The sequence below is a fragment of the Equus caballus genome, chromosome X (genome assembly GCF_041296265.1).
Source record: "Equus caballus isolate H_3958 breed thoroughbred chromosome X, TB-T2T, whole genome shotgun sequence".
NCBI lineage: Eukaryota > Metazoa > Chordata > Mammalia > Perissodactyla > Equidae > Equus > Equus caballus.
This window is the reverse complement of record NC_091715.1, coordinates 46,928,252-46,944,399: the sequence shown is the minus strand read 5'-3', so window position 1 is coordinate 46,944,399 and position 16,148 is coordinate 46,928,252. Positions and strand designations below refer to the sequence as shown.

The 16,148-nt window shown below is 37.8% G+C and overlaps 1 protein-coding gene across 1 annotated transcript; it reads right to left on the bottom strand.

Moving 5' to 3' along the window:
- Positions 1-12,048: 12,048 nt before the first annotated feature.
- UBQLN2 (ubiquilin 2) lies at positions 12,049-15,409 on the bottom strand. Its single transcript, NM_001256912.1, is given in 1 exon segment — positions 12,049-15,409. A coding segment is annotated over 1 exon segment (1,887 nt). The 5' UTR covers positions 15,140-15,409; the 3' UTR covers positions 12,049-13,252.
- Positions 15,410-16,148: the final 739 nt, after the last annotated feature.

The window sequence follows — 16,148 nt, the reverse complement described above, 5'->3', positions numbered from 1 at the left end:
ACTGGAAAAGGCCATGAAGAGATTTCTGGAGTGCTAGTAATGTTTTGTTTTTTTTTTTTTACCTGAGCGCTAATTATATGGGTTTGTTCACTTTTTAAAAATGCATTGAGCTGTAGAGTTACGCTATGTGTACTTTTCTCTATGTATGTTATACTTCAACAAAAATTTTTCCTAAATAAGGGTTACGATTTACTTGAAAGTGGAGATATTCAAGTTGTGTGACAGATAAAATTGAAGCATCAGGTGGGTGTTTTGAGAAGATGATCTTTCATAGCCTAAGGAATCTATGAAACTATGATTTGCTCTAAACCACAGACATAGCAACTGGAGCAGTTTGAAAGATTTAGGATAAGGTCTGCATGTTTTGAGTGAAGGCTAGTTGGCCTAGTTTCACAAGGCTTCTGAGACTGGCATTACCCAGGTGATGTCACAAACGTCAAGGATCTCTCCTCATCCTGTAGGTTTGAATATTTGATTGAATGAGTTAGTGCTCTAGGTTTCATGAGTCTCAGAAGCCGTATCAAGCTAAGAGAACTTAGAGGGTAGTAATGTATCTACGCTAGTGTCCCAGGTTTTAAATTTGCTACATGAAATATAGCTCAAAGGGGACATCCCTATTGCCCTAACCTAATGAGTTCATTTCTTCCTAGTAGGAAGATGGCAAGGGAAACCAAATTATCTGAAAGCTTCTTGGAGACTGTGAAATCAGAGCTAGGGGAGTTAATTATATGGTTTTAATATCCAATGGCATTAGCATCTAACAATATCAAATGCCAAAACAGGGATTTACAGATGAAGGTATTGTCTCCCCTGATGGGCACTGTCTTTTGCCTTAGTAAATCTCTACTTCATGCTTCTTTGACTCACCAAACCATCTCAGTGACATGTTATATACTCTCTTTATAGACATATTAAAGACTTCAATTAATTGTCTTTAATTAGAATCTTTTAATCCCACCCAATCTATTGTGTTTTGATATCATAGCTTTACTTCTTATGGTAACTATTTCCCAACCAGGGCAATAACCAGGTGCCCCAGCCAGGGTTGGGATCCTAGGGGCCATAGTTGGGTTATATGAACTAGGTATCCAACATGACCAGTAGTGAGATAAGCTATGACCAAGAGAACACTAGAAGCCAAACTGGAGATGTCAACTTCCTTCCTAAATAACAAGTCCTCTTGTGAGGGCTTTATGAAAAACTACAAAATAAGAACCCCTCTCCTCAATTTCTACTGGAAAAAAAACCCCATAAGAATCCAAACTAGAGAGGAAAATTGCATCTACTGAACTGTGGAAGGTAATAAATGAAGATAATACTAAAATATCACACTGATTTTGCTAAATGAGATGAGGGAGAGTTGGAAGCTCAGTGAGCTTCCAGAACAACAGGGAACACCTCATTTGATGTGTGACAATATCTCCACTATGCTCCCCCTCAGCTCAGTGATGTTCTTCAAGAAAAACTGAGATAGTCTGGAACAAAGATTGGAAGAGAAAGCACTCCACTAAGCAGGGACATATTTTTCCTTCCTAGAACTAGCCTAGGAATTAAGTTAGACAAAGAGAAAAATACCAGGACTTGAGAAATACCATCAAAACACCTCATGCAGAGCAGCAGATCATAGTATGCTCAATTTTGTCTCAGTTATTTAAGTGGCGTTTGTTGCCTGATACTTCTGCCAACATCAGTGGACTGGATTCCAGGGAAGGACAGAGGAGGGTAACAAACACTGACCTTCATGATTTCTGAGTTCCCCATAACGGCTACACGCTGATCAATCTGGATGTATAAATATAAGCAATTGATAAAAACTCACTAGACATTTGAAAGAATTAAAACCAATCATAAAATTCTAAATGTAAAAGTTCTAGTGAAATATTAGTGAATCAAATCCAGGAGCATACCTCAAGAATAATACATCATGGTGAAGCAGGGTTTAGGCCAAAAGCAAAGAATGAGTCAACATACTAATAATGTAGTTCGACACATTAGTATGTAAAACAAGATACCATATGATTATTCTAGTAGCTCCAAAAAACATTTAATAAAATTCAACTTCTATTTCTGATTTGGAAAAAAACTCTGGAATTACAAAACAAATTCCTTAACTTGATAAATAGGATTTATAAGAAGTCAACTGCAAATATATTTAAAGATAAAACATGAAATCCATTTCTAACGAAGTCAGAAACAAGACCAAGTTGTCTCCTATTTCGACTATTATTTAACAGTTTTGAAAGTTCAAAAACTAATAATATAACTACAATAAATATATAAAGAACATTATAAACTTAACTGAGGGACATACGACAAATGAAGAAGCATACCACATTCCTTGAGAGAAAACCCAGTTCTGCAAAAACGTCAATTCTCCCTATATCAATCTATACATTTAATGTAATGCCTCTCAAAATCAAATAGGATTTTGGGGGGTATATGATATATTTATTCTAAACTTCCTCTGTAAGAAGAAAAATGCAGAATGGCCAAGAAAATTTAGCAGAACTACTACTAAGAGGTGACTTCCTTTACCAGATATTAAAACTAGCATCACAATAATTAAAACAGTCTGCAACTGAGAAAAAAATAGACAAACGTATCACTAGAAGAGAACAGAAATTCCAAAAATAGATACACATATATATAGAAATTTAATATAACATGAATATGGGATTTCGAATCAGTGGGTAAAAGATAGGTTTCCAATAAATGATGTCAGGAAAATTGGCTATACATTTGGAACAAATATTAAATCTCTACCTCTCACCATACACAACACAAAAATACAGATGAAGTAAAAATTTAAACATAAAAAAAGATTCTAAACTAAAATGTATATGACTATTTCTACAACTTATAGTGGGCAGGGTTTTTAAAAAACAACAAAAAAACAAATAAAAACACTATAATCTAAAACCCAGGTGCTCTAAAGGAAGAGACTGAGGGATTTCAACACAAAAGCCTAGAAAACAGAGTGATAACTTTGAACAAAGTTAACAGTCAAATGACAGACTGGGGAAAACAAGGTATGGAGCCAGTATGAAAGCCAAAGAACTAATATACTTAATATACAAAGATCTCTCTTTATCAATATGAAAAAAAATTAATGTCCTAACAGGAAAATGGGCTGCATATGAACAGCTTATTCATATAAGGAGAAATACAAGTGGTCATTAAACATGGAAAATTCTTAACCTCACACATCATCAAAAACATGGAAAATGAAACAACAAAGATATATTTGTTTACATATCAAATGGTCACTGAAGAGAACAGAGAAAATGTTGAGAAATAGGGATTGTACATTTTTGGTAGGGGTCTAAATGGGTACAGACTTTTTGAAGAGCAATTTGGCATTATGGATTTATATTTGAAATGTGTGAACTTTTTTACTCAGCAATTCCACTTCTAAAAATTTATCCTACAAAAATAAGAGGTGAACAAAGTTAAATGCACAAGGATGATAACCAGAGCAATATTTATAAGGGAAAATTGAGAACAACCTAAAGATCCACTAAATGATGGAAAGAATGAAGTAAACCTCTATTATCTGACTTGGAAAAATGTGTTTGTGTATATATATATGAAAAAATAATACCCTAATAGGAAAATTGGATATATATAAATATAGTAAATTTTATATATTATCTCATATATTAACTAAAATGTTAACATGATGTCCCCCATTTTCGCTTTGTCCTGGGATTTGGACAAAATTTTCTTCTTTACACTTACTTGAAAATTTTCTTTTAAGAAATATATGCCACCTTTTAAATTTAAAAGTGAAATTCTGGGAATGAAAAAGAAAATGTTTATAACAAAAATTTAAATTTAAAAAGAAAGATTAAAAAAACTGTATTTACAGGATATCAAATTTTTTAAATGTGTAATTAAAAATGTATAAAACTGGGTAAAAACATTAAAATTATAGTGATTATCTCTAGTTATGAGGGCTTTTTCTTATTTTCTTCATTATATTTTACATTTTAAATTTATTTTATAATGAGTATATATTACTTTTATAATAAAGTAATTATTTTTTAAAGGCTAAAGGTTAAGCATGAATTTGGAAGATGAGACTAAATCAAAGAGACTACCTGCACATGAATGTTTATAGCAGCTTTATTCATAATCACGAAAACTGAAAACAACCAATATGTCCTTCAATAAATAAATGGATAAACAAATTATAGAACACTAATACAACGGAATGTTATTCAGTGATTAAAAAGAAATGAGGTATCAAGACACAAAGAGACATCATTCAATCTTAAATGCAAATTGTTAAGTGAAAGAAACCACTCTGAAAAGGCTATATACTATATGACTATATATATTGACTATAGTGATGATAAAAAGTTCAGTGGTTGCCAGGGGTTCAGAGGGTTGAATAGTTGAAGCACAGAGGATTTTGAGGGCAGTAAAATTATTCTACAGTTTACTATAATGGTGCATCTTAATGTTTGCAAAGTTTTAAAAAATCATTTAGGAGGTTGGGCGTTGCCAGGATGGAATGTAGAATGTGACCATCTAACTCTATAACAAATGTATGAAACGACCTAACTGAATGGCCCTGATTTAGGTAACTTTCTAAATGAGTGGAGTCTGTAAGACTAAAGGCAAAAGAAACTATGCATATGTACTATCTCTAGTTGATAAAGTTGTTTCCCACAGGGGTAGGGGTTAGAATTCAGATACTGCTGTACATGTATACTGGAATTGAACAAGTGAGTAAATGCACAGCAGATGGTGGGAACCAAGTTTCTCATTGTTGGAGTGGGATGTGACAGATAAGTAATGGGAGGAGGCTTGAATGATTCATATGGACTATTAATGGTCCTTTTGGTAATGAATTAGAATTGGAGACATCAGCAAGAGCTCATGTTTAGCTTAATATACAGATGATGACATATAAAAGAAATATTTATAGGTATGTATATAAACGTGGGTTAGTATACATGCACATATTTACTTGCTCTGTCAGCTGAGAAGGCCTAGGAGCAATAAAGTCCTGGTAGTAACGAGCACATCTAGCACCCACGTCTTAGTTTCCAATACCATTCTTCAACAAATGGAACCATGGCTCCCTGGAGAAGAAGTGAGCCAAAAAATATACCAATGAGCCTGGAGCATCTTGTGGTGCCAGAAAGTAAGGAAATGCTCAAAAAAATGATGGAGGTATGTCCAAAGGCCTTGGGAGTCAACCTGAAAGAACACCCAATGGTCAAAGCTGGAACAATTTGAGCAAGAAAATAAATAAAATAGTATTAGATTATAATCCAAAGTATAAAATAAATATCCATGAGTCTATACATAATTAAATGAATGGGGGAGAGACAAATCTCTCACACAGAAGAATTCCTAATAAATTATATAGATACTTCACCCTCAAAGAGGTGGAGCATAACTCTTAAGTGTGGGCTGCACATAGTAACTTCGTTGCACACAGTACAGTATTGCAAGGAGGGAAAAAGAGTAACTTCACACTGGATAAAACTGATACACACTACCTCAAGCTAGGTGATCAAAGTCAATATCACCAGTGATAAGTCATGTTGGTAATATGTATGCTTGATATGATGTGATGAAAATGTCACTTTACTTCTGTGGTCTTCCTCCCCCAAATCCATAACTCCAGTTTAATCATGAGAAAAATATCAGACAATTCCTAATTGAGGGACATTCCACAAAATACCTGACCAGTACTCCCCAAATCTATCAAGATCATCAAAAACAAGAAAGTCTAAGATGCTATCACAGCCAAGATGAGCATAAGGAAACATGATAACTAAATGTAATGTGGTATCCTGGATGGGATACTGGAACAGAAAAAGGACATTAGGTTAAAACTAAGGAAATCTGAATAAAGTATGGACTTAATAATAATGTATCAATATTGCTTCATTAATTATAAAAAATAAACCATACTAATGCAAGATGTGAAAAATAGGGGAAACTCAGTGTGGGGTATATGGGAACTCTATACTGTGTTTGCAATTTTTCTGTAAATCTAAAACTATTTTAAAATAAAAAGTTTAATCAAAAATAAGTCAAAGTGGCTGAAACCATCTAGACATAGGAATACATTCAGAAATGGGAGCAATGGTGTAAGTGAAGCAAGAAGGCCAAGACAATTTTCCCACGGCCTCTGATCACATATGTGGTTAACTCAGATCAAGGCCCATGGAGAAGATAAATATCTACATGAGGAATGCATAAGGGCAGCTCATCAGTATAAGCATATGTGGAGGCAACCTTGATTTAGCTGGCAAAAGCTAACACACACATACTTTCATACACATATTTGAGATTTAACTTATCTTCAAATAAAGAAACTGATGTGTTTCAGCCTGTCCTCAGTACCAGCATGCTCTTTTCCAGACCCTTTGGAGTCCTAGGGCAACTTATAAAGAATATAAAGAATGACTCAGAATCTTAAGGTCATCTATTTGATGTAATGAAACCCGAGGTATCATGTAAACCAAAGCACAAACTTTTTTTTCTGCTCCAAAATGATTGCTCTAACTAAAGAATTATATACGGAACAAAAATATATATACACTCTGCCATCACATCTTACATTCCACTCTTAGTTTCAGCTTCTTCTCACCACTTTAACCACTATTGTGAATGACAGTGGGTAAGAGAATATTATCAAGAGAAACAGGTCAGAATACCCCTGTAACCTTCACCCAGAGTCCTTTGACTTCAGTCACCCCCTTCTATTTCCTCCTTCCAAGCTCTCAGAACTTTGTGACATTCAGTTTAAGATCCTGTAGTTTGAGTCCTCTTTCCACATGACTATTGAATTTACCTGGATTTTATGTCAACAAAGGTATGCAGTCTACTTCTGAGTTGCTGTTTACTAAACTAGGAAATGCAGGATAAAAGTCTGTAACATGACTTCATTCTGGAACAACTTTGATCCCAGAACTTGGAACTTCAGTGAGAAGCTGAAAAGCCCATTGGGAGATTAGTTTTGGAAGTAATCTTGGAGGTCTTCTAATTCAAAGTTCTACCTGATGCATAAAAGCATTCTTGAACATTTCCGTCAAATAGGCTTCTGTTTAAACAGCTCCAGTGAGGAGGATATCTTCAATTAATTGCTAGAAAGTTCCTAACAGTAAGCCAAAATTCTGACTTCCTATAAATCTAAATTGATCTGCCCTCTGGAGCTACCAAAGTAAATGTTACCCCTCTTCTATCTGACAAGGCCTTCAACTATTTGAAGAAAAATTAGACTAAAACACTCTTGACCCTTTTAATAATTGTTCTGTATCTGTTTGTAAATAAGTCACCATCTTGGTCACTTTCCAGGTTGTCTGTGTGCATCTTAATTGTGGGCACTATGAAATGATCCAAATCTCCCAACATAAACTATCAAATACAAAATAACATATTATGAAGAATATCCTTGTTCTGGACACCATGCCTCTATTAATGAAGCCTAAGATTTCATTATAGTGTATGCACTATAACCTCATATGCTTGGCTCATGTTGAACTTACGGTAAATTAAAACCATGGAATCTTCTTCACATATGCCATTTTTAAGCCATATAACCACTTACCTTTGGTAACTGAAATTTTATTCAAGTACAGGACTTTACATTTGATCTGATTCAATTTAATCCTGCTAGATCGGGCTATTTTTTTCTTCAACCTACTAAAGACATTTTGGATCTTGCTAGTGACATCCAGTGCATTTATTCTGTCTTCTAATTCTATACTATTTGCAATGAGATGGGCAAGCTATTTTGTTTTCATGCTGGTCATTGAAAAATAACTTCAATGGGACTAAACTGAAGTTAGAAACCTCTTGTCCACGTTGACACATTGTTGGACACTGTCAATTCAAACCATTAACCTATTGACTGTCCTGTCATTATCATTTAGCAAACATTACTCCATTTTATTCTCAAGGACATTTTGAGAAATGTCAAATGCCATAGTGAGGTACGCAATGTTTATTGCCTTTTGAGGTCTCTGGGAGACAGCTCAACAAAAAGGCAGGCATCCTCCAGAGCAGCTGAAGCACAAGTGGCCCATGTGATTGCCAATTTGGAGACATACCATGTGTATTAGGCCACTGTAGACAGATTTATTGAATGGCAGTTTCAAATATTAGCCACAACTCAAAAGTCAGAAAGGCAAAGCTCCAAATTGCAGTTATTGATTATGACAGAGCTGATTCTCACATATGCAATTTTATGTAACTGGCTCCAAGGGTGAATAGCAGCAGAGATGTATTCATTTAACAACTAATGTGTCTCCTCAACATCTAGGACGCCACCTAGTATATAATTTATTATAAAATCTCTATGATAAATAGAGAGACCAGTATGGTTTAATAGACTCAGAGGGAAGCAGAATAGTGAACTGGTTAACTATACACTCTGGAATCTCAGAAGTGGGTTCAAATTTTGACTCTGTCACTTAATAGCAGTGTGATCCTGGAAAATTACTTAATCTCTTTTAGCTTATTTCCTTATCTGTAAACTGGAGAAGATAATAATAGTACTACCTTAAAGGGTTGTTATGAAAATTGAACATAACCATGAATACATTAGCTATTACTGTTATCCCAATCTAACAGAGTAATTAATTGATTAAGACAACCTTGTGAAATCCATGCTAGGGCCAAGTAATCATCTTTTTTCTTTCATGCTCACCAACTTTTCTTTTAATAATGAATTATGGAATCTTTCCTGAAAGTACCTTAAGTTTGCTAATCTACACATTGGGCCAAGAAATTCTGAAGTTGGATTTTGAAAGTACAGTCTTAAGGAACCCAAATTTGTGCTCAGATACCTCAATACAGGTGGAGCTACATGCCTCAATACATATCCATTTGATGAATAATGTTGCCCATGTATGTTAAGACAAACTACTCCTTATTTGAGGGTGGCTTACCCAAACTTTTCAGTTTGTTAGTTTAGAGTAGCTTTTGTTGGTTTAGAGTAGCTTTTACCGATCATCAAAGTGTTTAAAGCCTAGATAAGCATGCATACCATCTGATGATGCTGCTCTTTGGGGTGGCTTCAGTTTGATGTCTACCAAATCATGCTTCTCCTTTCTATTTTTAGAAAATTGCTTTTCCCCCTAAGTCTCCTAATAGACTTCTGGGAAGATGGTAGCATTAGAATAGGTCCTCAATTCTTGCCCTTCCTCCCACAAATCAATAGAAATGACCACAGGGAAACAAAAATTGAATGATACTTGTACAATAACGGCAGCAAAACTCTCAAGGAATTTCTGTAAGACATGATGCTGATGGGGCCATATTGGAGGCTATCACCAATCTGACGGAGTTCTGTGATACACTGACAAATCAAGAAAATACTGGCAGAAACCCACTACTACCATCTAGCTTAAAAGAGCAAGGACTGGAGGTGGGCACAGGCAATGAAAAAGACTGGAATGAGAACCTCTCTTAAGTAAAGGGGAGCCTGAGTAACTTCAATTTCATTTAAGCCTTCCAGGATATTTGTTAAATAAAATAATGCTAAATTAGGAATATCAAAATTGCCACATAATTGAAGAGTTTTACATTTACTAAATTAAGCTATATGATGAACACTTTCCATCAGGTCAGTGTGACTCTGTGGCTAGAGTAGTCAATTCACTTGAGGATAATGTCAAAATTCTGAATTTGAGTCCTTTTGTGAATGTGAGACACAGGCCAAATGGCTATCCTGATACCTTAACCCTAATCCCTGGACTAGGCCCCTGACAGAAATTACTATATTTGTTGCTATTTTGACACTGCAGATCAACAGAATTTGGAGCAGCCCCCTCAGAGGGCAAGCTCAATCTCTGACCCTGGTTTCTCAATAAACATAGTCGTCTCAACCTAATACAACAGTCTTCTTTGATGAAGCAGCTGGAGTTGTTTCAACATTATATATCCACTCCCAACCCCCACCCCACATCCACACACAGAAGTGGTGAGAGTATATATATGATACCACTACCTGAAGTAGAGGCCAAAAGAGCAAATGAGAAAAGCCTTCTTGAGGTAAACTTCTGCTAGGGTAGCGCCTGGACATAGCTCCCTCCCGACTACCTCACCCTGCTAGATCACAGAGCCTGTAATGAAAACTTACACCACCTAGTGTTAACCCTAAACTTAGGGAGGGGGTGACAACAAAGTAAACAGCGAAAGCATATTAAAAATTGCCTGACCCTTACTGGAGGGAGAGAGAGAGAGAGAGAGAGAGAGAGAGAGAGAGGGAGAGAGAGAGGGAGAGAGAGAGAGAGAGAGAGAGAGAGAGAGAGAGAGAGAGATAGAGCAGGTCAGGATATATCCTTCTTGATTCAATGATGAGTAAATAGATAAACTGTGAATTAATAATAGAGGAAGAAAATCCAAAACAAAAACAGAGCCTGTAAAAAGAACTTGCAAGGCAACAGGAGGAAATTATATCATGTAAGAGATGGAGGAAGAACAGTTAAAAGTAACAAGAAAGAGCAAATAAAGTTATAAACAAAAATTAATGAACTAGAAAGCAAAAAAATATTAGAATTAATCAATTAAAGACCTAGATCTTTTCAGGGAGAAAACAAAACGTATTAAAAAATAGATAAACATTTGGCAAGGGTAATTAAGGAATTCTCTGTTCCTTGAATGTTGAAAGACATTTACCTGCTATCTATCTGAGCCAGGCCTCAGACAACACCCCGTTTTTCCTATGGCTATTGATTTATTGCTATTTTCTATGCAACTGGCTCATTTTAGTATTTACTTCTCTATAAAATCATCCATATCATTAAAATTCTAAAATTTATTACGGAAGACTTGGTCTTTGTAATTATGTCAAACACCCAGCGTCATATAGCAGTGAAATAATAAATCACCATTTCGTAACTTGGTGTTCTGAGGAACACTGATGAGCCAAATGTTATTAGGTGTGTTTAAAAGAAAAAAAGGTGGTTCTTTGCTCAATTTGAGAAATGCTGTTAGACAAAGTTAAATAGTTTTACTCTTTTAAACTGAAGAACATACTCCTTTAAAAAAATACTAGTCAATATTTATAGCACCAATGACTCTCCAAGAGGGGCTATAGTACACAGCATCTTGCAAACTTATTCAACCATCTCCCAGAGGAATGTTTTTTCAAAAATGCAATTTAAAATTGCTGCAGCAAACATAGTCTGGTTAAAATGAGAAACAAGACAATACCACCGCTACTTTTATTATTTAGCACTGTTCTGGAAGTGTTTAATCCATGTAGTCAGAAACTATGTTATAAATTTTGAAAAGAAATTATTATTATAACTTATCATTGATACGATTGCCTACCAGGAAAAACTCAAAGGATCAAATGAATATCTCTGAAATTAATAGATTTCAGTAAATTGCCAATTTAAAATTAATCTATGAAAGTACCTTCTTCCTCTATATAGCAAAAATGACAACATAACACACTAAATAAGAGCTCCCAATCGCAGTATTGTTTCCAGTATGGTGTATTACCTAGGAATACATTTATCACAAATTATACATGACTTAAATAAATAAAACTCTCTTGAAGAATGTAAAAAGCTTTTTAAAAATGAGGCAATCATGTTTCTGGAAAGCACTGCATTCGTAGTTCTCACCATCATATTAAGACAATCCCAATCAAATACCCAATTTATTTTGGAGGGGAAATTGATTAAATATAAAGTTCATCTAGTAAAACAAACATGTCAGAATAATCAGAAAATTGTGAAAAATAAAATTAAAAAAGATCAATAGGAGGACTAGCCCTAACAGATATGAAATTATATTTCTAACTCAATAACTATAGCCTGGTATACTGGGGCTACAATGTTCAGTGGTACTAAAGAAAATTCAAACCCAGAAGAAAGTGTATATATGTGTGACATTTCAAATGAGGGAGGTGGACAATGAGACAAATACTGGCTAACAACTGGTTAATTCTTTGAGGGAAAAAACGTAAGAATACCTAAACCCATACATCAAAATAACTCCAGATAGGGAAAAGGAACTTTTTTTTAACAAAACCATTAAAATTAGATATAGGGTAAAATTTATATAAAACTTGGGGTGTGGCAATCCTTCTAAACATGATCCTAGGGCCAGAAGGCAAAAAGGAAAAGATTTATCCATTTTTAATTTTTTTATTTTTTTAGTCATTTTTAATGCATTTTTCCCTGTGCACAAGAGAAATAACTGATAGAGTCCAAAGATACAGTTTCCTTTATACATAGCAGTTAAAAGTAATGCAAACATCACATGACACTTTCAGTGAAAGTTACATTTCCAATTACAAATCAAAAGTATTAGGATCTCTTTACGGGAGAAGCTGAGAAGGAAGTCTTAGGTAAAAAGCACTTTCCTGGCATTACTACACTGATCCTTCGGGCTGCACAAAGATTAAGGTCATATACAGTCAATCTGCAAATGTTGACACAATGTCACACTGTAAGTTTTCTGTACAATTAAATGTATATTTAGAGATACCAGGATAAACATTTCTACTATATTTTAACTGAACTTGCCTAGCCAACATTTTCACTGAGAAGTTTATCAAAGATGCTGTAAGATTCTACAAACTTGTGAGACATACCTAGCTCCAGAAATATTTCTATTTTTTCTCAATTTGGTTACACATATTCTGCTCAGAGATTCTGTTGTAATATTTCCAGATGTACAGTTCAAATTGTGCTTACTGTACTGGGTACAAATATAGCAAAAAAGATCAAAGAATGGTATAAATCTTACAGCATTTTGCTAGCAAAAATACATGCCAAAGTCACAATAAGCAATATTGTACCACAAATTAGAGAGCTTCAAATAATTTGCTTTTGTTTTTCATTATTTTCATTCTACATTAAATTACTATCATAGGCTAATGTTTAAAATGCAAATAAACTGGACATCTGTAGGACAAAACTTGTTCACCCAACTGTGAAGGTTGATACCTGTTTCCAAAAATCACAATAAATGCAGAATAAAGAGAAGTGTTTGCATGCAACACCTTTGAGTGAAACAGCATTGATTCCCACCATCAAAACAGAGAAGGAATGAGAAAGGAAGGGAGGGAGGGAAAGGGGGAAGGAAAGAAAGAAGGAAACAAAGAGGGACGGAGGGATGGATTCTATCTTAAAATGCATATTAGATTTATAACTAGACAGATTTAAAATAATCAAAATGAAAGTAAAGCACGAATTTTTTGTCTGTTTAAAGATTTAAGAGCCATTATCAAAAATAAGATACATTTTTTCAAGGTACAGAAATGTAATTACGATGGCTGGGAGCCCAGCAGCCTCTCAATGGCAGCATTGATGTCGCCTCCTGTTGCTATTAGAGCCTGCAAGTTTGCTTCACGGTTTAAGAACCCCATGGCGTTGAGCTGTTCCAGTTGTTGCTGAAATCTGACTTCTGGATTCGGCAGCTGTGGAGGATTTGCTCCAGCCAGAGCCTGCACCATTTGCTGAATGAACTGCTGGTTGGGTCCAGATTCTGATATTGGGCTTGTGGTTTCACTGGGTGCAGAACTAGATATGGTGGGCCCAGGGGGGCCGCCAGAGCCAGTGGAGCCAGGTGGACCTGCAGGGCCAGTGGGTCCTATGGGCCCAATGGGGCCTATGGGTGTAAATGGGACTATTGGGCCTATAGGGCCTATGGGTGTGACTGGGCCTACAGGGCCTATAGCGGTTCCCAGCACCCCCACCCCTACACCTGGAGCGAAGCTTGGAATGAGGCCAGGTGCTTCAGTGGCTAATGTCTGTAGCCCCTGCTGGATCTGCATTAAAGCCTGCATTGCTCTTGGGTTTGACATAGCTGAGAGTGTGTCTGGATTCTGCATCTGCTGTAGGAAAGCCGGGAGCTGGGGACGCATCTGCTCCTGCAGCTGAGGATTTGCAGTAAACACGGGGCTATTCAGCATCATCTGTGCAGCCAAATCTGGATTCTGGCTCAGCGACTGCATCATGCTTCTCATGTAGGGCGCAGACAGCATATTCTGGATCAGCTGGGGGTTTTCAGTTATCTGTTGCAGTAAGCTCTGCATTCCTGGGGTACTGAAGATGCTGGCAACATAATTGGCTGCAGCCACGGTGTTCCCGGTAGCACTGGTGGAGCTACTACCAGACCCACTGCCACTGCCACTGCCACTGCTTGAGGTTGTGCTGGTGGTCGCAGAACTCTGGGTAGCCGGTGGTGGTGCCCATGGATTGGGTAGTGGATCTCGATTTTCTGTGCGAGAAGGCTGCGTGCCTTCCCCGGAGGAAGAACTGCTCCCCACCGAGGCAAATGGATTACCCCCAAACTGCTCTTGTGCGGCATTCAGCATGGGTTCTTGAATGTCAGTGTACATGCGCCGCAGGGCATTGTAGCCACCTGGGATGCTTTCGAGATTGCTGAGAGCCAGGTCCTGATTTCTCATCATCTCTTGCATCATGGCTGGATTCCTGGCTATTTCCAGGGTCTGCCTCATTATATCTGGGTTGTTGAGCAGGTGACTGATTTCTGGGTTTCTCTGAATCAACTGTTGCATCTGTGGATTGGCCATAATGAGCTGCCTCATTAGATCAGGATTCGAAAGCATGCTCTGAACAAAGGGATTTTCCATGATTTGGATCATCATCTCAGGGCTGGACAGGAGCTGCTGCTGCATCTGGTTCTGGAGCTCAGAGAAGTTGGTTGAGCTCAAGCCCAGGCTGCTAAGGCCTGCAAGTCCTCCCAGGCTCCCCAAACCAAATGGGTTGCTATTTGTGGAAAGAGGTGTGGAGTTATTCCTGGGAGTCGACGGGGAGGTAGTATTAGTTCCCGCGGCATTACTAGGCTGTGTGGACTGGCCCTGAGGTCGGTTCTGGCTTTTGATGACAAGGTGAACAGTCAGTCCATCATGGATGCCGTGCTGGATCAAGGTATCTTGATCTTTTAAGATTTTTCCGGCAAAAATCAGCACTAGCTGATCGGTTTGGGATTTGAAGCGTTTCGAAATCGCTTCCTTAAACTGCTGGACTGAGCTATTCTCGGGCACCGCGAACTCCTCTTTCTCTTTGGGGGTCTTCACAGTGACTTTGATGATTTTGGGCTCGGCCGGAGCAGAGGCAGGGCCTTGGGCCGAAGCAGGGCCACGGGAGGGGCGCGGGGGGCCGCTGCTCTCGCCGTTCTCAGCCATGGCGGCCGCGGTGACGCAGGCAGACAGGGAAGGCGCGGGCGGGCAAGAGAGAGAGCGAGGGAAGGAGGAAGGAAGGAGGCGCCGCCGCAGCAGGCTGGGCAGGGCCGGGCAGGGAGCGCGGAGCACGGTACCTCTGTGATGAAGACTGCGGTTCCCTGGTCCTCCAGTGGAGAGGGGACTCCGTGTAGGCCGCGGGCTGAGGTCTCCACGCTCAGGTCTCTGGGCCTCCAAAGCCGCCTTGTGATCCCACCGCGCGCACTCCCAGCAACTCCCGCAGCCGCTCCGCCCGCTCCTCCCCGCCCCTTCCCCTCCCCCTCCCCCAGTTCTGCGCTCACCTCCCCGCCCCCCTCTGCTGACGCGGCTCCAGGACCGGAATGATAGATTGGACTCGGTCAAAATTAAAAACTTCTGTACTGAAAAAAAGAGAGAGAGAGAGTGTGAGTGAGAAACAAAGAGAGAGAGAAACAGAGAAAGAAACAAAGAGAGAAGACAAGAGAGGAGAAAAGAGGAGAAGGAGGGAGGAAGAGAGGAGAAGGAGCCAGCTTCTGTAAAGGACATTAAAAACCAGTGGAGAATATATATATTTGCAGTTCATAAGGCACTGAAAGGATGAAAGCCTGAATCGAATCAACCCCATGTAAAAAATGAAAAATAAAGAATTCTGACAAAGCAAAAAGGAAAAGATTAACACTCCAAATGGAGGACAGGGAGAAGCCTGGGAGGAGCTTGCGTTTTACAAAAGAAGTGCAAATGGCCAATGGGCATATAAAAGGATGATTACGCTCACTGGTAATCAAAGAAATTCAAATTAAAACAATGAGATTTTACTTCTAGCTTATATTGGCAAAGATGAAAAATAATGGTAAACCTTGTTTTCCACAGAGAGCTGAAAAAATGTACTCTTATGCCAGCCAAAGTGCAAGTTGTTATAATCATAAGGCAATTTGAAAATGTATATCAATATTTTGAATAGTTCCACTTTTATTTAGAAATGTCTCATTTAGAGACC